The sequence below is a fragment of the Diprion similis genome, chromosome 2, assembly GCF_021155765.1.
Source record: "Diprion similis isolate iyDipSimi1 chromosome 2, iyDipSimi1.1, whole genome shotgun sequence".
NCBI lineage: Eukaryota > Metazoa > Arthropoda > Insecta > Hymenoptera > Diprionidae > Diprion > Diprion similis.
Genome location: NC_060106.1, coordinates 10,026,086 through 10,050,282, shown reverse-complemented (window position 1 = coordinate 10,050,282; position 24,197 = coordinate 10,026,086). Strand labels below are relative to the sequence as shown.

The 24,197-nt window shown below is 40.4% G+C and overlaps 3 protein-coding genes across 6 annotated transcripts; 1 reads left to right on the top strand and 2 right to left on the bottom strand.

The window, feature by feature from the left end:
* The first annotated feature begins 1,931 nt into the window (after nt 1–1,931).
* On the top strand, nt 1,932–8,225 carry LOC124416552. Of its 2 annotated transcripts, none has more exons than XM_046897729.1 (10): nt 1,932–2,233; nt 4,378–4,420; nt 4,547–4,688; nt 5,553–5,695; nt 5,933–6,056; nt 6,690–6,836; nt 6,993–7,237; nt 7,341–7,538; nt 7,633–7,754; nt 7,897–8,225. In XM_046897729.1, exons 1-10 carry the CDS (start codon nt 2,219–2,221, stop codon nt 8,053–8,055), a joined length of 1,338 nt encoding a protein of 445 aa, XP_046753685.1. In that variant the 5' UTR covers nt 1,932–2,218; the 3' UTR covers nt 8,056–8,225. The 2 variants fall into 2 exon arrangements, with proteins under 2 accessions (XP_046753685.1, XP_046753686.1); XM_046897730.1 differs by lacking the exon at nt 1,932–2,233 and adding an exon at nt 3,659–3,775.
* Nucleotides 8,226–9,444: 1,219 nt separating this feature from the next.
* LOC124416546 lies at nt 9,445–15,813 on the bottom strand. 3 transcript variants are annotated; one of them, XM_046897720.1, is made up of 5 exons: nt 15,559–15,813; nt 14,746–15,115; nt 10,719–14,689; nt 10,475–10,618; nt 9,445–10,409 (listed from the first exon to the last, which is right to left on the bottom strand). In XM_046897720.1, the coding sequence occupies exons 2-5, from the start codon at nt 15,011–15,013 to the stop codon at nt 10,173–10,175; spliced, it is 4,620 nt and encodes a 1,539-aa protein (XP_046753676.1). In that variant the 5' UTR covers nt 15,014–15,115; nt 15,559–15,813; the 3' UTR covers nt 9,445–10,172. The 3 variants fall into 3 exon arrangements, with proteins under 3 accessions (XP_046753676.1, XP_046753677.1, XP_046753675.1); XM_046897721.1 differs by having other exon boundaries at nt 14,785–15,115; XM_046897719.1 differs by lacking the exon at nt 15,559–15,813 and having other exon boundaries at nt 14,746–15,124.
* Nucleotides 15,814–15,957: 144 nt separating this feature from the next.
* On the bottom strand, nt 15,958–19,094 carry LOC124416557. The gene is made up of 3 exons (XM_046897739.1): nt 18,848–19,094; nt 17,244–17,411; nt 15,958–17,157 (listed from the first exon to the last, which is right to left on the bottom strand). Exons 1-3 carry the CDS (start codon nt 18,900–18,902, stop codon nt 16,952–16,954), a joined length of 429 nt encoding a protein of 142 aa, XP_046753695.1. The 5' UTR covers nt 18,903–19,094; the 3' UTR covers nt 15,958–16,951.
* Nucleotides 19,095–24,197: the final 5,103 nt, after the last annotated feature.

Sequence of the window (24,197 nt, the reverse complement as noted above, 5' to 3'; positions counted from 1 at the left end):
AAATATATTATAAACCGGTCGAAACGTGGCAGAAAGAACTGAGACACTGGTTTCATGTATAATATGACGTGTTTTCACCAACTGAAAACGATGAGTGGAAAAAGAAGTGAACACTGGATCGTGTCAAGCTCATAGAATTATGCTTGGCTACCAAAGGATGGTCATCTTGTCGAAAATTGAAATTTTTATCGATTTTACTTCCTCATATTTTGTTGCATAATTTTTTCAAATAAGTAGTCACGAAAGTCATTGAAAGGGCGAGATTCTAGAGTCAATTGAATACTGATCTACGAAAGCTGACGCAGTGAATGTTGTTCCGTTTCCTAGGTTGCACTCCTTCATGCAAGGATTCGCTCAACTGGTTACGCGAGCAAGTACAGTAATATCGTGTGCCTAAATCAACACTGTGGGCTGGTGGTTGAATCATCAGTAGAAAAAAAAGTGACCGATTGAGTCATGAAGTATGTAAAAAAAGACACACATATTCAATGACGTTTGATTTTCCTCGGTTTTTGCCAATTCAGAGAGGGAAAATATATTACATTTGGAAATTTTTTTTTATCATTGCTAAATTCGAGCAACAAATTATAGCTACGAGAGAATGAAAAATCGGATTTTTTTCCAACAGCTTTATGGATATAGTTGTTACGGATTTACTGCAAAATACAATATTCTTGTGGATTTTAGAACAGTGGAGAGCGTAATAAAGGTTTCTCAAACCTTGTCACGGAACTAAATGACTCGTGACTTGTGTATCACGAAACGGAAGATGGACAAGTTAATTGATAATTTGGTGGCGGGAACACGTTAAAAAGATGCGAAACCGGTTCCGAGTTAACGCGGAATAAGTACACCGAATCGAATACAATAATGCGAAGAATTTCCAAATTCAACCCCAGAAAGATAGAAATCATTTATATCTGTTAAAGGAGGAAAATTACACCCCAACAAAAAACGGTAATTGTAGCTTCGTATAATGGATCTTCCTGAAGATATGAATTACGTTATAACCAAAGGTCACGGCTTCTTCAGTTCCTCGGAACCTTCACTAAAGCCCTGACCTCATCCACGTGAACACGAAGTAAATGTAGTAACAATACTAGTCCCCACGTGATGGTTAAATTTGAAAAGATACGTTAGTTAAATTTTACGACTACATTTCCCGGTGACCAAATTATTATTATATATTTAAACAATGAAGAGAAATTAATATTGAAGTTAGGTACTGCACGATCACATTCGCTTTCATTCCCTCATAGAAAGCATTCAGTATGAGGTGCAGTGGGTGAAATCGAGATCTTGGATCGGCAATTTTCTTCCACTATACCATCATTGTAATTTTTTATCTGCCGAATAGTAAGAAAAAAGCGAACGTACTTTCTCGATCTTTACTTACACTCGGCAGCGGCAGCTATCCGATTGGAAAAGTGCCCTGAATTGACGTTAAATAAGGGACATTTCATACTATTAGACAGACGGGTCATTTCATTGGAGATTGTGTCCTCGATCGATCGACGATACCACTTGTTACATGGCACTGTCTCGATGGTGAACTTCATTCCACGCTTGTATTAGACTACAATAAAAACTGTCCAGTAGATTGTTCGTGGTTAATGCATGCCCCGGTAATGTATAGGTATAGACACTGTTGTTTTCGCCGAATGCATAATGCTGCATCACTTTTTATACTGCAAATGTCTCACTACATATGTCTGTTAAACCTGGAGTGAACCCTTGATGAATGGGTATAACAGATGACGGCGACTTGAATTAAGTGCGCACTAAAACGATATACGAGCAAAAGTATAATTGGCAAAAAGTTCTGTGAAAACTATTTTCACTGTAATGATATTTCCACTGTAACACCGGATTCGTTATAGCACAGAAGAGCGTTCTGACAATTGTTTTTCCTCGACGGTAAAACCACAGGGTGTAGATCCGTTCGGCGAAGCAGTCGTGTATGGAACTCCGGAGTGTTCGGACGTTGCCTGCCTTGTTGTTTCTGCCCTACATAGTCCACAACCAATAGTCGTCTATTTGTGCCGTGGTATAATAAATTCATAACTTCAATCAGAGCAAAGATACTTCTGCTTTGACATTACGAGGTATATCACGAGACTACCCTTCGTTGCAGCGGATTTCGAACACGTGATATACTCTTATGAAACATGCGCTCCCATGAAAGTGAGGACGAAACCCTTTAATATAGAAAGGAAAAATGTTACAAACAAAAGTACGTACTTTTCACATTTTGAGTTATATTCGCGGGCTTCAAGACCGATTGTTTATTTCAACTTTGCCGAGTATAATCATAAGATATCCGGAAGTCAAGTGACTACTTGTTACGTGAGCCGGATTGCAACTTTCTAAATAGAATTTCAACTTTTTAACCACTAATTTTAGTAAATATGGGGTAGTTTTAACGAGTAATGTGTAATATCTGCTACATTAGGTTAAAAAAAAGTAACTAGAAAACAATAAGTTTTTTGAAGTGACCAACGGTCATCTCTTCGTGTCACGTAGTGATTTAAGTTTTGCAGCAATTGTTCTGAATGATAAAAACATTGCCAAGTTTCGTAACCTTTTTCCGCAATCTGTCATTTCTTCAGACTCTGCTTGATGTAACAGGATGTCACTCAGATTTTTTCCAACACTATTTAACAAAGCTTTGGGACAATGACACTCCCAGCACGGTTTATAACTAAGTAAATGCTTTCTCTTTTTTTTTAAATTTTTTTTTACTCTGCAGCATTGTTCGCAACTTCCATGAACCTCAACTAAATTTTCAAAATATTATCTCTAGTAGATTTCTACATGGTAATATTAATACGAGTTTGCTCCTCGTTTGTCATCAGATATCAATCGCACTATTTGGATAATTAGAGATTGAATACAAGATCGAATCGATCGTTGTCTCTCGTCAGGCATGTAAAACCTAAACGTGTAGGTAAGAAACATTTCCCTGCAATGCTTGTCATCATATGACCCCTCGCATTACTTCCGGCCTGACACCTTCCCCTAAATGTTCACCGTACATAAACCATGCCAGTCTATTCCTACTAATCAATAATTGTAAATTATGTACTCCGAACTTTCTCTCCGCAACACGTTCCTTCGAATTCCAAACTATTCCAAATTTTACCTTGGCTTTGTTCAGTTTACACTGGAAAATTTTACTCTCTAGGTACGCTTTGTTTATCGGTAGATTAAAAGAGCCGTTCGATTACTTTGTCATAGTTATATCATAGGCGATTATAAGTCGTTGGGTATACTGTATATATGCGTCACACACGTCCATTCTTACTGAATTACTTGTGCAAATTATTATACCCGCTGACTTTGAATTGGGGTTTGCTGAGTCCTCGTGGACTAAACTGAGTAAAATTACCCCCCGACGATCGACCAGGTCGACTTCCTGTCGTGCGAGTTTGCACTTCGGTTTTCTTACGATTCACAAGCCGTTTGCCGTCCAGTCTTGTAACCTGCGGCGCCGCGTGCCGGCGAAGCTTCCGTTAATTACAATAATAATTCTGCTTCTCTTGAGAAACGATTAAAGGTGCAAACCTGATACTGTCATCTTTGTCCCCACTAAACCACTTGGGTTGGATTTTTATAGTTTAGTTCACCGTGAACAGAAATTATGAGAATTTAAAAAAATGATAAAAATGAAATATACATCAAAGACAGGGAGTAGCTGGGTTATGGATCACCGGCTCACACGCCTTCCCACGTTCAATCATCGATAATTAATTTAGAATATTTAATCACGACCTGGGTAGATATCTGCAATCGTATATACTTCAGACTGAAATTTATATGTAAAGCAGCCACGTTCGTTTAGTCTTGACAGAGATTAATCGGCCTGGAAAGCAGATCAAGTATTATCGAAAAATTTCACGCAAGAATCGTACATGCTCGATGAGAAATTTGCGTAACCTCAGTGTCGATGAACGCAAGTTTTCAAAGAAATTATACATGCAGTGTAATTGAGAATTAGACGTACTTGTGCAGTTGGTACACGCAAAACAGTTCGGTTCAATGACCACAGAATACACACTCAAAACACGATCTGGTCGCTGTAACGCATTGTGTTTTTGCCTCTGCGTAGTGTCCGGATAATTATACAAGGATAGGTAATAGAACTGACAAACAGGATACACTACTTCCGTGGGGTGGCAGTTTTTTTTCGCAATTTCAAGGCTTAATCGGACCTTCGGAATCACTCGAACTGGTTCCATACAACAGAGACAAAGTGATTTCTACTTGTGATACGCTTGTCCAAAAACTTATTCATACAAATATACTCTGGCATAAGTATTGCGGTAGGCCGTATAAATTATACTTGTTCCAAAAAGTGTTTAATGGCTTTACTTTCAGAGTATGGCGTCATCGTTATTGGTCATCGGTACTCTTCTACTCGGTAAGCAACTGCGTTGTTCAATTGTATTTTATAATTTTAAGGAAAAGTCACGTCGAAAATACATCGGAATTTACCTGAATATAAATCTACTCTGAATATAAAGTCAGCTTTTGGTACTTTGAACAGGAATCACATACTGGAATACGGTGAACGGAGAAACTTGTTCGCGGGAGGATCATCAGAGATGCGTATCGTTGGCAGATCCGCTGCTAAAAGATCCGCATCTAATATTTCCAGACAATATGCAGGACATTGACTTGGTTTGCAGGTATTTACTTCGCGCCTGAAAAAACTATAAATGTTGTCATTTTCTATCAACTCTACAATTATATTCGACGTGTGATGCAAATATCGCAAGAGTTATTTGAATGCGATATTTTGGAATCCCTGGGTTCTAAATAAATAATTGATACAAAGAATGCACGGTGGTTGGGTACCAATCACGCCGCACAAAGCTTTCGTTGTTCCCTTGATATTGAAACGGATGTGCACAGACCACGACGCGTTCGATTGTGGTTATAATTTGGGATTTCATCAAGGTTATCTCTCAGAAACCATCTATTATTGTAACACCAGACATTACTGCGCTCGAATTGATGGAATATTTCACGAACTCCTGGTGTTATGAATTTGATTTATACGTATAACATAGGATTGAGGTGTGCGTTATCTAATCCGCGATCTGCCGTTATTAAACTACCAAACTATGACACACGTTTATTAGTCTTGACCATGAAGTGAAATGCCTCAATTGTCGATTTAACCATAGATTATTAAATTTAGAATTAATTCATACTAATAAAACGTAGCGTTTTACGAGACACTTGAAAAAATGTAGAAGAAAATAATTTAGAGGAAAATCATCGAAGCCTCCGAAATTCCAATTATTCTAATATTCCCGCGGTTAATTTGTGAATAATTTTCACTTGACACACTAGATTCAATTTGTCTTATCTCTCTTATTTACGGGAACGTGAGTAAAACCACTATTTTAAAAACACAGCAGACGCATTATTCACCTAAAACATCATATCTATATAGGTATAATTAATCGTGCGTAAAAATCGGCGTAGAGTTTAAAGTTCAAGGGCAGAGGAATGACGGACTTTCTCTTTATTTTCAATCCATGTAGAACGTGGGCGAGTTTTGTAGACTGCATACGTCGATATATTGAAAATTGTTTCACGGAACAGAGGAAAGAAGAATTCAACTCGGCGGTTCAGCTGCCAATCGCTTCCGTTCATCAAATGTGTTCGGTGTCTACTTACCAAGCTGGTGAGTTTTATTGTTAGTTCCTTCTTACCACGCTGAACATGACAATGATGATTGATTATCAGCACACAGAGGTTCAGGTGAACTTTCTGCGTCCAATCGTCTGGGTACTTGATACTGGAAACCTTCGAGTCATTTTTTGGCTTCGGAAGAGTCTTGGTCAATTCAAAAATCGACGTATAGACTACTTGGGAACAAATTAAAGACTGAATTAATAATGCTTATATAACTTTCTTTTAGAATACTTACAACACGCGACATGCATAAAAGCAACGGTTACTGAAGCCGAACATTGCGGCGTGCAGTACGCTGCCTTGGTGGATGAAGTATCCAGAGGTGAAGTTGCCCGGATCAGTCTGTGTTGGTAAGAAAGGTTAACATTGCGTTAAATCGTCTTCATCCACAGCCACATAGCATTAATTGACAAATGGTGGAAATCCTTGCCTCGAAATGCACGTCCGTCGCGATTTAAAGGAATGAAAAGAAGTTTCAAAGTATGTTCAATATTATTTTCTCGATATCACGATCTACTTGACAGTTTATGGAGCCATATTTTTTTTCGCTTGTACGCTTGTACGACTGAGTTGCGTGATTTTAGTTAGCAAAAGAAGAGGACATTGACCCTGAAATTAATCAACTACTATATTTTCTACTCCAGGAGTGACTGCAGAATATTCCGATGGAAAAATTTCGTAACATATTATACCACAGTTGTATAAAGTGTAATATAATCTGACCTTCACAGAATCACGCAAACGGTTAACAGAGGTTCACCATGTGAGCCATACATGTACACAATTTTTCACCAACATCTATAACGTGGACTGAATTGTTTCGAGTAAAAAATAAATCCTTTAAAACTTTCTAAATGATTGAACTGATATTGAATGGATAGGTTGTGCACATTAAATCTTTGCCAAAACTTTGTAACGCTTGATTTGTTCTACGAATAATAACGTCATGATTCTGTCCATACCATAATCCAATATTTTTGTAGCTCACATCATCGTTTCCGGTCCTGTGTCATATCGGAAGCACGTCGTCGTTGCGATGCTGGCCAAGCCGAAGGTGGAGCAGCTAGGTTTTCAGCAGAAGTTCTTGACAAGGCTCTGAAATTTTTGCAAGATCAATGTGTGAATTATATGTAAGTTTCGTTCAATTCAAGTGCTCAATCTGTTCCACGAGTTCTTGGTTCAATCTGCTGATAGGTCACCGGAATTTGGCCATTGAGTGATACCATCAACTTTTCTGTCGTTGACTTATTATATTATTATTATTGTTACTATTCTTTTATTGTCAGACCAAACAGCGGCGATTGTCCGGTTCTGACGACTGAGAATGTGATGTCCGTGAGTCCTTTGGGGGAAAGTCGTCCCAGTCACGGGATGCCTGGTACATTGGGAACCAGAAGTCGACCGTATCACAGGACTCAAACACCTGAAATGATTTCAGGACAAGCCACAACCACAGTGTATGATACGAGTTCGAACGCAGCTTACCCCAACGGGTTTCGAAGTACCGGTCGATCGCTGAATCCTCCGACTGGTAAATTGTTGATTGATTGATTGATTGACTCCCCGTTTACTTTGGTTGTTACCTCATTAAACGATGTAATGTTTGAATAATTACTGGCATGTTTCATGTTTAGTGTCGAACACCGAAAGAAGCGATTCTTGGTCACCGTCCACGTGGATGTCGGCAATAAATGTGAACAAAAACAGTGTCAGTTTGAGCAACAACGTCATTCCGAGTAAAGTGGGCACCGATATGGAGGGCGAAGACGTCGCAGAGGTGGAAAGCAGCACGTTTCCCAATTATGTTAAAACTCAGCCGCAGGATGAACAAGGTAGATTAATGATGCAATTTGCGAAGATTAGAATATATTGCGAGAGCTGAATAGCTTCCAATGACCGCTAAAATTTTCATGTCCTTTATCTTAGCCGTTGTCGTAACGCAACGACCATCCACGTATGGAAGGGGGATGTTGTGGACGTCACCGGCGACAGAGGCGCAACCGGAAATACCGGCCTGGGCCACCAGCACTTGGCTTGTTTCCAATCAGGTAAATGTGACAATCATTCGTTGCAAAAGTTTTTACAAACTGACGTCCAGTATTCTCTTTCACATTTTTCACCGTCAGAAATTATTGAATTTCATATTTTAAGCAATTATTGGCACGAGTGAATGTTATTGAATCTCAACAGATACCCGTGACTGATGACACCTGGTATCCAGCAGCAGGTAGTTACGGCGGAAATCATATAGACGAGCCCAATCAGCAAGGCTTGACAAACGCGCAAAACGGATTGGCAAACAAGTACGCTACGATGATCTGTATGATTGGTATCGCTTATGTACTGTAAGCGATCTGTTACCTATAAGAAGATCGTTAAAATTAATTAGATATACATAACATATCTAATAATTAACCGTATTGTATCGATGATATAAGCTAATCCTGGACGCAAGTCAAATCCAGCTCGAGGAGTCATTTTCATGATTTTTATCGAAGGCTGAAAACAAATGGATCTGACAATGAGAAAAACAAGTTTCGCCAGAGCTTTTATAAAAATTATAAAAAAGATTTTAGAATAAAAATTTAATCTTTGCATCGTCAAATTTATGAACGAAGATTCTAAGTTTCGATGCTAGTTATATTCGGCACGAAATTACAGCTTGTTATACGTTATATACTCAGCGCAATACGGTCATAGAATTAGGATAGTCACGTATTGTAATAGATCAGGTGCTACGAGTAATAGATTCCTTCCACTGCTGTTACCATATCGAGGTATACCTATAATTCAAATGTAGAATATTGTCATTAGTAAATTGATGGAAGTGTACAACAAAAAATGTAGGTGTACATTTTTTTTCCGGCATCTGACATCCCCGAGGATATCATTCTTGCTTTATCAATCCTGTTATACCTATGATAAATTAGGTCGTGATTCTTCTTGATGAACGCTTCCTGAATCACTTTTCTTTATTCCACGAGCGAAATGTAATAGATGAACTTTATTTCATCTTCAAATTGTAGTGTAACCAGAGTATACTGCTGTTTAAAGAATTCGGAAAATAATGTTAATCTTTACTGATAGTTTCAATGGTCCTCTACATGCATATAACTTGTATAAGATGTCAATGACTCGATGTTAAAAAAATATTTAGATTTGTTTTTAGGTTATCAGGTCGTACGCAACCAGGATATGTTCTGTGAAATATAGATATCTCTGTTACAAGTTGATAAACTTGTCTTTAAATGTTCTTTATGCATTATAATAAACAATATCCATAAAATATATAAATATATAATTTCCGTTTAGTAGAATAATGTCACACTAGTCAATGACCAAGATAGAAAATGAATACATATATGTACATAATACGATGATATACCAAGCAATTTGTATGGTGCTCGAAATATTCAGAAATGCAAATACAAATGAAGTATGAATTCAGTTTCTTTGCTACCGAACATCATTTTCTCATCAAACAATTCTCTAGTAATTTAATTTTTAATTTAATTTAAATTATATAATGTTATTTACGCAATCAGGAGAAACAGAATAAATCAAGTAAAATGAATCCATATATTGATACTTGTTTTCTCACCCTCATCAACTCGCGTAATAGATTAAAGATGTTGGATGAATTATATTTTGTTGTGTTTTGCTCCCAATAGATAGATAAAAAAACATTATCGTAACGTAATGCCGTACCCGGATTGAAACCACCGTACTAATAATGTATAAGAGAAGATATTTATTTTCACATGTTCCATCATCTGTCAACATTTCCACACAATACTCACAAAAAATGGAAATCAAAAAAATTTTTTCCAACAAGCATTTGACGATAAGAAGGTATCCTGATCAAACCCAAACTCAAAGCCTTCACGGCTTAGTTTACAATACATTGTGTCGTGCATATAATATTTCGGATATAAAAACCTAACGATTTCCACGAATCTAATAGTGCGTTCAAAAAATTACGATTATCAAATTAACATCTTTATTGTTATTATATCTATTGCCACCGATATTGCTAATGTAACCTTTGTTATTATTATTATTGTTACTATTATTATTCTTATTATTACTTTTGTAATGATCGTAGGCGTTGGTTCTAGTCTCCCTCATTTTCTCCATAACTCTAAACAGTTTTTAAGTATGCGGTAGGCCTCGGTCCATCACGTTTTATGCGCATACAAAGTCCTAAATCTTGTTACTCTCGCTCGATGATAATCAATACTGACCAGTTTTATAGTCGCTCGTTATTGAACGGATAGGACCAATCACGAATCAATCTATGGTACCTTTGAACCTATATTACAATTAAGTAGCCGATGTAAGTGAGATAAGCAAGGAGCTAGATGATTGTAAACGATCGTGACTCTGAACGTATCACATCTGCGAATCCCGTGAAAAAAGCATAAACATCATTAGACAATCGGAAATCTATTATTCTTTGGGTACGTTTAGTGTACTGAGCCAGAGTTATCTAGATTTATGTGAACCGACGGACTCTTTTTCGTATTTACGGAACGCGTTGCTTTCTGTGCTGGCAATTTGTAACGAGATGGAGTTGGCGATCCGTTGCCATCCCGCGGGCTTCCGGTTATATTTTCAAAATCCCAGCTTGTAAAGTGTTCGTCGAAGAGGTTGTCGAGTTTTTGCGACAATGCTTCAACGCGCGCCATGCGATCGGCATCGTTCTATCATCGCATCAAGGAATGTTTCATTAAATTGTGTACGGAAATTATTTTCGATTTCAACGTACCTTGTAATACATCCTCGAGTTGAAGATGATTCTTCTGAAATCTCTGATGACGTGTTCCACCTTATGATAGATTTTGTTTTTGAGCTTGTAGTCGATTGTTTCGAGGAACATGGGGCTCTTTATGACCTTGTAATAATCTTCGCTCTGTGTCGAGAGAATAACATATATAATATAAAGATACAATTGGAACCAAGTACGATTAGCAAGATGCAAATTGTTCCATTCAAGCACTATAATCACAAACCGATTCTGTCGAAGAGCGAATCGCCAGTGAACTTGACGGAGGATACTTGAACATTTCAGCCTCTTCCATCTGCCAGACTGTGTCGTGAATCTCCTCTAGCTTCCTCGATGCCAGCGGACTGAGACTTTGTCTTCTTCGGGAGCTGTACCAAACCGACCAACCACGATCTCCACCTTTGTTCTTTCCATTCTCTCCAGAATGTACGGATACCGCGTCTTTCTTCTTCGATTGACCTTTGACCACGGGCAATCGGGGAATTTCATCCTTAGCTAGTTTTATCTTGACGCAACTCTCCTCGCTCGGAGCTAAATCTGTTTGCTTTGCGACTCCCTTTACGACTGATTTTCGCGATTTGTGCGACAGCAACTCTTTGCGCTGACATTTCCGAGCCGACATGATATTACCGGTTCCCGACGTGTTTGCTAGGGTAGCTTTTGGAGGTCGCGATCTGCACGATTCCTTGGTGCCGTTACCAGAGGCACAGCGTCGCACCGTCTCCGAGTATGTCGCCCTGACAATCCCCTCGGCCAAGTCCGTGGCCTGGTCTTCATCTCTAGGTTCTTGACTGCGACTCAAACTAGTGTCAAGCTTTTTTCCTGAGTTCCCTGTGACCAATTCATCCTCGTGTATAGAGCTGTTAAAAGACTCTGAACTGTCCAAGTCGGGTTCTTGCCTCTGTTTGATACTGGCGTTATTCAGAGTTCTGATCAACCAAGAGTCCGTCTTGATGTTAGTTTTACTCATTTTGGTGTCCTTTGATTGTAAGCCGGAAGTGGACAACTTACACGTTGACCCCGAGTCATCCTCCGAAGCCTCATAGCTGGAGGCTGAGGCTCCACCGTCCTGACACTTTGGTGTTGGGCTCATTCGAGTGGTGGTTTCTTTGACCTCACTTGCGCCGATTTCACCCTCTTTTACAGCCAGCGCTTCCAGCAGTATCTCGGCAGAAGCACAAGCTGCCTTCCAAGTAACGTCCTGAGAGAAATCATGCGATGATGAAGAGTTTACTCGGCGTAAGATCCGAGGGGAGTTATCTAGCGAAAGTGAAGGCTGTGGAAGGGCTGGCACAGCTGGGAACTGAAGTCTTTGGGTGGACCCGGAATTGTTTTGGGTTATGTTACCGCTGGGATTTCTCGGAACTGGTGGATTCTCCACGCGTCTATTTGGACGTCGTTGGTGTCGTTTTTTCGGGACATTGTAGCTTCCTGGCTTCATGTACACTCTGACATCTTCCGAGCTGTCGTACTCCTCGATTTGCTGAACGTTGTTTCGACTGTTGATCAGGTTGCAGGCGTTCCAGGGCGCGCTTTGGATGCTCTGCATGTTCTGCAGGGTCTTCAGTTGCCTGTTAGGGTCCATTTGAAGTTGCCTGGTCAGGTCAATGGTGCTCCGTGATAGATCTTGAGAATGGGGTGACTTGTAATTCTCTGAGAGACGATTTTCAGAATTTCCCGTCGAGCTTGCAGATAGTGCTGGATTCGAAGTTCGCATGCTAGCAAACCAAGCAGACAGACTGGCTGCCATTTCTTCGCGTCCTTTGCCCAGAGTCGCGCTTGGTTCAATCTGACTCAGCAGGGTCATTTTGTTTTTAGGCACTGTAGCCAATTCTAAATGATCGGTTGACGATTTTCCTAAGCAAATTGTTTCGACGCCGCTTCCTGATCTGGCTAAAGAATTTTTATCCATGCACTTTGAAGATTTACTTCGGTGATCGTTATCCCTGCGAAATTTTCTAGTAAAATTGGATTCTCCTAGCATAGACGGTTTACCGATGTAAGCAGGCTCAGCTACCGCAGTGGCATTACGAAACACTGTCTCAGAATCTTGCATGTATAGCTTTGTTGAAACGCCTGTGTCATATGCCGTGTCAGATGTTTTCGTTGAATACATCGATACAAGTCCGGTGGATGAATTCGCCTTATAAACCGGTTCCATTTCCCCAGTAGATTTTATTCTGAAAAGAAAATCGTTCTTCCTCCTGGAGTCAGAGTTCATGTTCCATTGTTTAACGGTGTCAGAGTTGCTTTCCATAACTTTATTTCTCAGGTCGACAAATTCTGCGTTCAGAGACTGTCGTGCGGTGTCTTTTCCCGAAGATGAATTTATTTTTGACCGAAATTTGCATCCACCAAGACCCGCTTCGTTATTTATAAGAGTAACATCTGGTACCGACTTCGTACCTTCTGGAGCCGAGACCAAGCTCTCGGTTAGTGTCCACTTACTGCGCGGTTTTGTCTCTTTTAGGCCTTGTTGAGTATTGATGTAACGAAAATTCTGTACTCCAGTGGGTTGCCGAGTGTAGTGTACAGCGTAAGCGGACTCTTGTGGTTGTTGAAAGGGGAACGTTGAAGATAGAATGTTGTTATCTGAACGATGTTGAGAGCTGGCGGTACTTACAGTGGGACAGAAAACGTCGGAATTGGTGTACAAGGAAACGTCTCCTGGAAAAGAACCGTTTTGTGTTTCAGATTGTGGGCCAGATGTCAGGTTGAAATTTGATTTACTAGCTTCGTCGAGTTTAAGAAAGGTCTGAATCACGTTTCTGAGCAGCTCGTAAGTGCTTCCTTCCCAGCCTTGAAAGCATCTAGTAAGTTCATCGTCAAATTTGTCCGTTAAATTAGGATAGTGCTGCTTGTTTAAATAATTATCCAGAATTAGCCAACCATTGGTTACTCGTAACAGAGCGCTTATAAGGTCATGGACAAATGTTCCGTCATTTGCAAAGACAGGGAAGCAGGTGGAGGACTTTGTAATAGCGGTCCTCGTTGCTGAGGAGATATTCGACAGCCAGGCTTGCTTCGGATTTTGGTATTTAACCGAGTTCAATATCGACTCGGCCTCACTGCAGCCCCAATATGCAGTCTTGCGTATCAATTCGGGCAGTTGCTGAGCGAAGGCCTGATTTGGTTGCGTCTGAGTCCCGACAGCTCGAGAACCACCATCTCCGTTAAGGGAATACTCGATCCCCAAGTCAGCGAACCAAGTTCCTTTGTTCCCCACGTTGTCCCCGGCCCCGTTGAAGTAGCTTGTTTCTGATTTCCGGATCTCGTCCTTTCCACAAACACCTCCAAGATCGTTCGACGAAGCGGTATTGCAGAGAGCTGACACCATCTTTTCTGCCTCGATGGTGAAGTCAAAGCTGACTGAAGAGTCGTCGGAGTAACGGTCTTCAGCTTGCTTCAGCGGCGTCGAGATACTTAGCTTCTGGAACGAAGTGTCTTGTGGGCTTTTGCAGGCATCAAATGCGACGTTGTTGGAGGAAAGGGCAGGTGCATTGACGCTGGTAGCTACGGCGGTAGAAGAAGAGGAGTTGGTGGTAGGAGCGAGAGATGGTGGCCACTCGTTTTGCAGTCGAGGAATTGTCGGAATTTTCGGATTTGCTACACTGCATGGATGTTTATTCCTCAAGTACTTTGCCGAAGTTGATACATCAAGTGCCGAGTTGGCCGCATATTTCTCTCGCGGTGGTGGACCGAAGACTAAGCCAACAGGGGCGGTTTGAAATATTTGTGTTGACTGGACAGGGAGGGCTGCGGGAATCTGATTATTCGGAATCGCAGTTACAGTGTACGGAGCGATATTTGGCAGCTGAAATCCAGGGGTCGAGTTGACAGTCTGGCGACTGCAAGTGTTAGCGGCCGAAATATTGTAGTATGAGTTGTGCTGCGGAGCAGTCTGCCGATCCTGGACAAGGCAAAAGGTCTGAACCTCGGGTGGTTTGAAGTAAGGTGGAGGCACAAGGGCAACACTTGAGTTGTTGTAGTGTTCGGCTGGGAATTGGCCGTGAGCGAAGGTTGACGATGAGACTAGGAACGAGGAGGTCGATACCGGTGTTCCAGCCTGCGTCTGATCGTACACCACCAACGATTTTCCAGCGTAGGATGGATGCGTAGATTGACCTGGTTGCCCGTGGCAGTACTGGCTTCTCAGGGGCTTATTGTTAGATTTTCCATGCCATTTCGTGCTCTTACCTGAAAGATTTCGCATGAATGCCAGATCGCCGCTCAACCGTTTTCAATTTTCTAACCTTGGGCGTGTTGGGGTACCGATATCGGCGTACTGGTCCCTCGCTGAGTGTTTGAGGGGTAAACACAGGGGGAGTGCAGAGCTGCGGCGCAAGGCTGCAATGCTGTTATCGGTCCGTAGATGATGTGCTGCTGTTGTTGTTGTTGGGCAATAGGAAGGGCTAACGATGGCGACGGCGATGGTGAGGGACACGGCGAAGGTGCTACGGTGGGAGACGGAGCCAAGGAGTGAACTGATGATCGGCTGGATCGTGGGGCAGTTGGATGCATGGTCCTCCACCCTATAGGTGGGGCTGCAGGGTGAAGTGTCCTTAGATTAGTCTCTGGGCTGCCGATCACTGGTTCCGGACCAGATGCTGACTCAAAGTTTGACTGTAACATTGTCAGGATTGGCGTTACAACTTGTGTTTCATCGCTGTATGCGCTTTAAATCGTTGAGAAACAGTTGAATGGAAGGAGGTGGAAGGATGAGAAAAAAATCTGTCCGTACTAAGCCTCCTTACAGCCCAATTCTAAGCATCGAATTTCTAGTCTGAAGGTAACACGAGTTACGTTAGGAATAAATGGATTGTTCATGAACTATCAATTACAGTTGTAAAAACTTATTAAACTTCGCGAAGAGACGTGAAGAGTTGCACTTTGGATCAGTAAGAAACTGGGATAAATTGGAATGTCACAGCAGGCTCCGAGGACCGTATATACAAATAATAGATCGATGATATGGTAATTTGTAAGCACGACATTGTTTTTAGACTAACCTCACTCTAAAATGATGGATGGAAAATTGGCCATAACGTTGCTGGCTTGCCACGTACCTGTTTTATAAGTCCTTTCCAGTTTGAGAAACGGCGGGCATCAAAGTATACTGAATACTTTAAACCGGGACGCCATTCTACCCGCTATTCGCGTCATATGTGATACAAAAGTAGGCCCCAAGAAAAAGAAACTAAGCAAAAAAGGAAAACGGAAAATATGAGAGACGTTAGGGTGATGGCGAAATCCAGAACTGATGAAAATTCTATCCTTTTGGTTTGCCCTTTAAACTGTTGGATGTGTAATGAACATGTGAATTGTTCTTTGAACACGCAACAGATTCAATTAAATTTCATGAATTGAACTGAAAGTGTGAGGTTCGCAGAAAATATAGTATTATGTCGAGCGAATGGCAGGCTACTGAAATGGGGAAACAAATTTCTTAATAACAACGAAAAATGTGAGTTACCAAAAGTGATATTCTTTTTTTGAAAATCGGTTTGAGCCACGATTTCGATGTCTCACTTCTGTAATCAATCACTCTTAGCATTGCGTAATATAAGGTGGTATTGTATTATCCGATCGTAGTTGAAATATTGTAAATCATGAATTTTTACGCTCCGGCATAGTAATATAGCACATTTATCAGAGCCAATTGCTCTTAACGTACAAAAAGTCAAATCCTTAGACAGTTTACTTATCGCTGTAAGCACATATGAGTTACTTAAATTCGTATCGTAGGTTTTTCACCAAAATACAATCGTTTAATTAATATCTTACGTATAGCTGATCCATCTCCCACAATTGATCAAGATGGATGTCTTATCGGTCTTGGAAATAAATATTACATGAATGCCATAAATTCACCCCAGTGTGTAAGCTTCCGATTGTGATAAGATATTAATGAACATACTATTATACATATTCGATCGCGGAATTGCTTCTGATGGCTTGAGATGCATGCTTTAGGTACAGACATGTGTTTATAAACTTACATCTATACTATGTATTATTGTACATTAATTTATATCAAATATAATAATTCTTACGTACACATGTGTGCACGAATACGCGATGTCGATTGTTTCATTACAATTATAAATTAAAATATACAGTGAGTTTTGAGTTCAACATACTCTTTTCAACCTCTGGTTTAGGATCTTAATCTGTACAAAGTGAAATACGGTGGGATTGATGAGTCGATTAGTCATTTAAATATTTTCAAGACAGCGCAGCCACGATGGCATTTTTTTCTTATCAGTTTTGAAATAATCAGTCCTCTCTTACCCCATTATCTGAATTTTTTGACGTCATTCGTTTCTCCGCGTTTTAAATTTCCAACAATTGCATCTATGCGATCGACTCATAGGACTGATGGCGCAATATATTTTCTCGCGCTGTTCCTTCTTCTTCTGCGGCTGGCTTTATCGTTTCTTCTGGTTTAACAATGGTGGACTAGTTGCCCCAAAAGGCTAGGAAGCCAACTATGACAGTGGCGACTAGAAAGACGCTGACCCTCGACTCCGTAGCACTGTTGCAATAGTCTCCTGTGCAGGAACAGACTTCTTGGCGACCTCCGAATCCACTTCGCTGGTAACACCTTCCCATGTAGTTTGATTCGTCCCAGCCACAGCCCCTGATGACGCGCGAATCTGCTGGCACTGGATAGTGCGCAATAGAAAGAGAATTGCGAATAAATTTAACGAATACACAGAATCAGGCAATTCCATTCAGGAAATCAACTTACGCCCATTGACGCTGAACTCAATGACTTGGGTAATCTTGCGACACATCGTGTACTTCGCACCCTCAACATGGTCGGCGCAATCTTTCTTCAAGACATCCGGAGGGAGAGCCTCGGCGCAACGGCTATCGTTGTGGCTGTTGCATTCGAAGCAAAGCAGGGCGTCCACCCCTGAAACAAAAATGATAACCGCATGACGTTAAGATTTTAACCCCATTTCAGTTGACAGAAGATTGTTTGGCTCGCATAACAACCGGTCTTTTATATCGATGAAAGTAACTCCTCTCGGTTTTCCGAAGAAAGCTTTTTCTCACCTGAACCTAATCGAGCGCTTTTCTTGTACCCGAGTTGTCACAGTTTATATTTAAATTTAATATTTAGTTAAACGGCAGTCGGGGATTGAATAATAAAATATCATTCGATTGATTTATCGACAACTTCATTCCCTTACTGACAGTATACACGCGACTATGATCTAGCTCTGTAACTAGGTTGACTACTGCCTACTGGTCGCATCAATTGGACTAAATTGCTCGGTGGCAAAACATATTAGATTATTGTTAGATTGATATTGTGACTCGCAGGCGTCGTCGATATCCTGCTACAGTATTTATTCGATTTTGATAAGACAGCTGTTAACCGAGAATGAAAGTAGTTATTACGTATAATTGCTGCTCATTTCTCGTGAGACGGTAAAGCATACGTTCAATTCAATTAACAATGAGGCAATAAGCGAGGCAGTTACGTACGAATTACTCAATTCAGCGTGTTAGACCATGCCAGCTAATTGGCATTGCTGATTACAAAGCTGCCTTGATATGGCTCAACTTTTGTGCTCGCTAATCCGAATGCATATCTTTCAAATAATCATTATGAGGTACGTGTAATTTTGCTGGTGGGTCGAATGTCGTGAGAAATAACTATTGCAATCAAATAAATTTACCATGATAAACACTGTGCTTTTTTCAACCAATAGAAAATACTCTGTGATATTGTGATTGTTCTGTTTTTCTGTGCTTGATTTGATAATTTTTCAATAATATTCAGGGTAATCTCGTCACAGACATGTATTGACGAGTCACACATAAGGACAACGCGTTGTATTGGAATATGTCAAGCTTTCACGATACCGGCTCTTGGGACGTAGATTATCTTTCAACTTAAAGAATCTGTTTATGCAGACGATTCAAGGTTCATTGAACCTTCGAGCTTATGATATTACGGTAATTGGCAAAGAGTCTAATGTCTGCGACAGTAGTTAATGTGATTTACCAACTTAGACCATATGAACCTGCGTTAGTTGTATGTATACCAAGAGATCGACCAAGTGGCTAAAGTTTAAAATCGAAGAAATGATGACTTTGATCCTTTTTATCGAAGGAAAATTTCGTGATACTATCGGACAAGACTCCCACGTCCCAATTAACATGTAAAGTGCTTATTCACGTTTGCAATACATTCTCGAATATAAAGTGGTTCAACAGAATCATCAATTCTGCACGCCGTACTATATCATGTCACGCGGGATTTCGAATTTGTAAGGATTATTATAAGCCTTGCCACGTTTTTCCTAACGGTGAAATTGCAGGGGAAGAATTGAGACTTACCACAGTGACTAAGGATGTAGACACTCATAAGTAGATACAAAATTTGCGCGTACATTTTTCCTGAGTGTTTGTTCGAACGGACTTTGGTAAGGTTTTCAGTTTCCAGTCAGGTCAGCAGGGTGTGCGGAAATGGAAGGACCGGTAAATGACCGCTGTCACGCCTGTGTGCGAACTGATTGAAGGTACACTCTGCAGCTTATGAGCTTAGCTGACGACCGTGTCTGGTGTCCCACTAGTACCTCATCACGTAGTTACTCCCCTGGCTCCCCACCCTAGAAGCTGCAGCTACTGTCCGTCGACCAACCCCGACTTCGCACTACTTAAGTTCTTCGAATCGCAACGAAGCCTGTCTTTCTATATCTCAACAACTCAAACTTAGCATCGTACCTTTGATGATCGTTTCCATCTACTTGGAGAATTACTTTACTATTTTACTGGTGTAGGTTGAAGAGGTGATGTTGAGGACTCGGAGTGTATTGCTAAATTTTCTTTACAATAAAAATAGAATATTGTCATTATGTGTCATTTAATTCATTCCATGGTGCTCTTTTGCAATTACTTCAGCGTAATAATCACGTTGATCTTCCGACTCAGACTAATATGTCACGTGGAAACTAATCGTAGTATACGTATACAACGTATGAGTAATAAGTAAAGATTTTGTAAATTTGATTATTCGGGTTACGTCTCATACACATATTTATTCGTGATATCAGTCAATTTTGCTACGAATGCAATAACAAAACAACAACTATGAAGCCATTTGGAATCATAAATTTAGAATAAATGATGAATTACGTACAAATTAACTTCAACGTTATTCTCAATTATCGTCATAATTGTCATACTCCTTGAAAAGCGTATACCTATACGAGTTTTCAGTATGCGTGTACGGGATCATGAATTGAGATTATGGAATTGAACGTATGCTCTGCACGTACAAGTAGGTCTGTATGTGAACAGGAAGGTTTTCAGCAGATCAACGTTGCATAGACTGCTGAGGGTCACTTTACATAGACTGAACGTAATGAAGTTTTATTTTTATCTCGCCGTTGAACAAAATGATCAATGGTGCGTGAGCGGAATGTAAAAGTTAATCTTCTGTATTAAAGTAAAGGATATGCGATTCAGCAGCTCTGAATGCGTTGTACATGTATGTATGTATACCGGTGTCAACGTGAGCAAGTAAGTATTTTTCCATTAACGCCCACAATTGGAATTGAACTGACGAGCCCACTTGTGTACTCTCAGGTCCTAAAATCTGAACGTGAATACATGGCTCTTGCGGATGCGATCCTGTAAGTGTAAGTTACAACTCGGTTTCGCGAACGTAGCCTTTTCATGAGATAAAAGCGTCGAATGACCGTATCCCATTTCCTCAGTTCATGTTTCAAATTGGTACCAGTAAACTAGACAGACTTAGAATTCCATAAAATCATCCCTGTCCTTTGCGTTAAAAATTAACCTACTTTAGCAAAAAAGATCTTCGCATTTTCGCATAAGGCACGATGACACAGTGCTGGTTTACCTGTCATTTAATTTTAAATATCCGAAAAAATGGGGTCAGCAACTGCTGTTTCAATAGCGGAAGTGTGATAAGTCTCAAAACCTTATTGATACATCTTTGCGATAAGAATAGTGTTCCGTGTAAATTTCATTGACTGTAATCCTGCTTAGAAGAACTCCCTGCTCATACATATTAATTTCTGAAAATGTGTACGACATTAGCGATGGCGAATGTAAGATGCATTCCGTTCACAAACGATCGTACCCATTAAGATTATAGCAATGCCTAGGTCCTAGATAGTCTTCGATTAATTATTGGTTGCCCCGATGTACTGCACTCAAAACCAGAATGGTCATATATAATTTTTGGTACACAGAATTGAAGGATTACGAACGACACTAATGATACCGATGATACTGGCAACACCAAGACAGAAAAGATGTACCCCGAAATGAGGAGGACTCAAGGATGATATATGCAGGAACGAGTATTAGAATGTAAAACGTTACCTATGTTCTACTATCAAATGGAATGCAATTTGTAAAGTGGCGGCTCGCAGCTCTAGAGTCGGTACTGCAAGTGAATAATGTCTCTTTTCCTGCGGAGCAGCCAGCGGCGTACGTGCACGCATATATGTACGCAGATGATACACGGAAACGCACGTCGACGTAGTAAAGAAACGGTTAAATATTATTAATAGCCAAGCTAACTGACCTCCTGCTCCTAATATTGCTCCTGCTCGTGTTTGCCCCTGCCTCTCCCACGCATGCAGTACAATATACACTATACTTGTCAGTCGTCCATGTAACGTAGACCATCACAACTCGTATGAGTATGGGTGAACTTGTCCGAATGATCACGCGACACATGTAACACTCGTATTAATGTCTCGTGACATTTGTCGAATTAGAAACGGAGGACATCTATTTGGTAGGTAGGTACACGTATGATATGCATATCAGGCTATCTAGCGGTTTGTATGGTGTATGACAAAAAGTTCGAGGATGAAAGATACGGAATACCATTCAGTCTGTCGAATTCCGTAAAAAGTTAGCTTTGAGCCTCCAATACGCTCGTGTAACATAGCGGCTTATTACGAATAACTGCAATGGTACCATGGATTGGATGTTCAAACCTAGCTGTGACTAATTTCTGACTCTGCAACAAGCATCCGTATGTTTAGTCTAATTTAAGCTTTTAATACAAAATTGTAAAGCAGTTTCGAGCGTGTATGTAGATACGCGATCCGCTGCACGAACGTCACGTAATACCACTTTGCGGCTATAATGGATAAAAAAAAAAGTATTGCGATCGGTATCAGAATGTGATTTCAGCCGTGAATAACATTGTTATGAGTATTCAGTGCAGTTTGCATGGCTGCACCTTGTCAAAGAGCACTTGATGATGGAGTTTTTTCATCTGGAAATTGTGACGATGTTTGGATGAAAGGATTATTATTCGCGGCACGTTCGATATATGGCGTGATTAGCTTGCGTAGGTTGATGAGATTCACAATATCTCTAGACAAATTTACCTAACATTACTTCTGTTCGAAGATATGCGACAAAAAAAATTTCTTTCTAGATTCAAGTTGTCGTATTTCGTTCTTACTCGCGAAGAACGGTCGTTGATTTTAACAGGTTTGAGTTCATTTTCGCCAATCTCTGCCAGATTGTCTTCAAAGTGTCTTTACAGATCTGTAACGTGTGGTTTTCTAATTGATTTGATTAACAGGACTACAGTCCCTGACACGATTCACTAGATTATATAAGCTACTGAACTGTGGTCTGCAACTTATGACATTTGATTATCAATTGTTACGTATTTTCGAGGAGTGCAAAGTTTGAAAGTGGAACGATCCGAGGCTGCGGCTAAACTATCTAAAAGATAAACTTCTTTATTATGTGTAGGAGGAACACGGTCGTTTATTATTTCAGAGTGACGTCCAGACCCTGCTCGCTTCCCTCTGTGGAGTCCAAGTGTCTTTCACCGCACATAAGTAGGCGTTGTGGCATTGTTTGTCATTTCCCTTATTATATATTCGATGTTTAGAAATTTGTAGAATCATAAAATGTTCTACCTCTCATAAGTGCAATTTTATTCAAGCTCTTGCGCATGCAGCCCATCAAGTTTTGGTCCACATCACGATGAAAAAATAGCTACGACGGTTACACGTTTGCATGCCTAAGATACATTTCATGAATTGCAGTTCAAAGTTTGATATTCTACAGTAATTACTGCTCCTATTTCCTTTTCCACGATAAGTCCAGGATTGCCAATTTTGTGTAACTTTAACTAAATTTTAAGAATTGATCGGTAATCTGCATGGTGAGAATAATTTTTAGATTTAGTGTGCGACTCAAGTAGGTTTTCATCAACTACTTCACTGTCGGCCTGAATTATATCATAGGTAGGTATTACTTACTGGGTCAGTTCGATGCCATATCACCACCACTGTAAGTAAATGTGAATCATGATGGGAGGGGTTCAAACTTTAGAATTGAAATACACCTTCTTTAGAGACGGAGTCGTTATTTCATAAGCCCTCAAAATCCGAGTTCATCCATGTAGAAATAGCAATCAGCATATGGTTCCTACCTATATATCCGACCAACGTAGGATGCAGTCAACCAGTATGCTCCTTTTATCGACTGTCGGTTTCCTTTCATGATATGGTACTGAATTTGTTATCATGTTACCGCAGCCAGCGTGCAGAGCTCACAAATGCTTCTAGCAGGAGAATGAAGTCGCGTTAATCCACCCACTGCTAGTAAAATCGACGGTATTATTCCCCCAACGTGTCAGAGACCATTATGACCCTGCGGCACGAATTCACCATGGCGTAACGAAAGAAGGTTACCATTAGCTGAACCTTCCCCAAGGATAACAAAGTAATTTTCGTTCTCAGGTGGACTCTGCAGGACGGGCGTTCGACGGTAATAATTTTTGCTATTCGAGGGTTGCTATTTCGAGAAATGGCTCTACTACAGTTATTGAATGACTTGTGAACTTGAGGGAAGTTTTCGCGTAACCGAACTACGCAAACACGTGACGCTGTAATAGCAAAGCATATTTTGATTCCGGGGTTGGTTTTTCGTTAGCCAGTTTTGGCTTTGCTAATTGGTCTGCCGTTGACTTTTCTTGTATATATTTCGCATCAATTGTAGTCGACTTCCACATTTCACTGTTTTTTGTACCATTCGTACGGCAGTCCAAGGAAAGTTTTCAGCGCAGCCTTTTTTCTTCGATATTTTCGAAATGGAATAATAACAATACCTTCCGTTTGTTTTGTCTCTTGGTTTAATTTACGAAGCGCGTGACTCGGTCCCCCAACATACTTTACCACTTTCGAATTGATTGTGTTAAAAGTATTACTATCTATAAATCTAGGGTAAGCCCTGTGAGCTTCATGAATATTAACCCGAAATCCCCTTTCCTGCTGCATGCGTATTATCCAAATACACGAATCGTGTCCAACTGAGATAGCAAATGGTTCCACCAAAATCTTTCTATTAATCAGTTGCATGTTAGTCGCACGTTTGTCCTACCCTGAAGGGGAATCGCTGGCTTATAGCTGCAAGAATGATTCGAAAATCTCCAATTTCTGCGTAGAACGTTACGCCACTCCGCAGTTTAAGAAGATACGTATAATTCATAATTCATGCAGCACAATATTGGCACGGCGCGTTAAAACGACATAGAAAAATGAAACAGAGTATAACGTAGTACAAAAAAGAACGCTGCCCTCTTTACGCAATCACCTATACGCTTGACCAATCGTGTTCACCAGGCGCACCTGGCATTGGAAGGTGTTGGGTTACGCCATGCGTGAACAAAGACGCA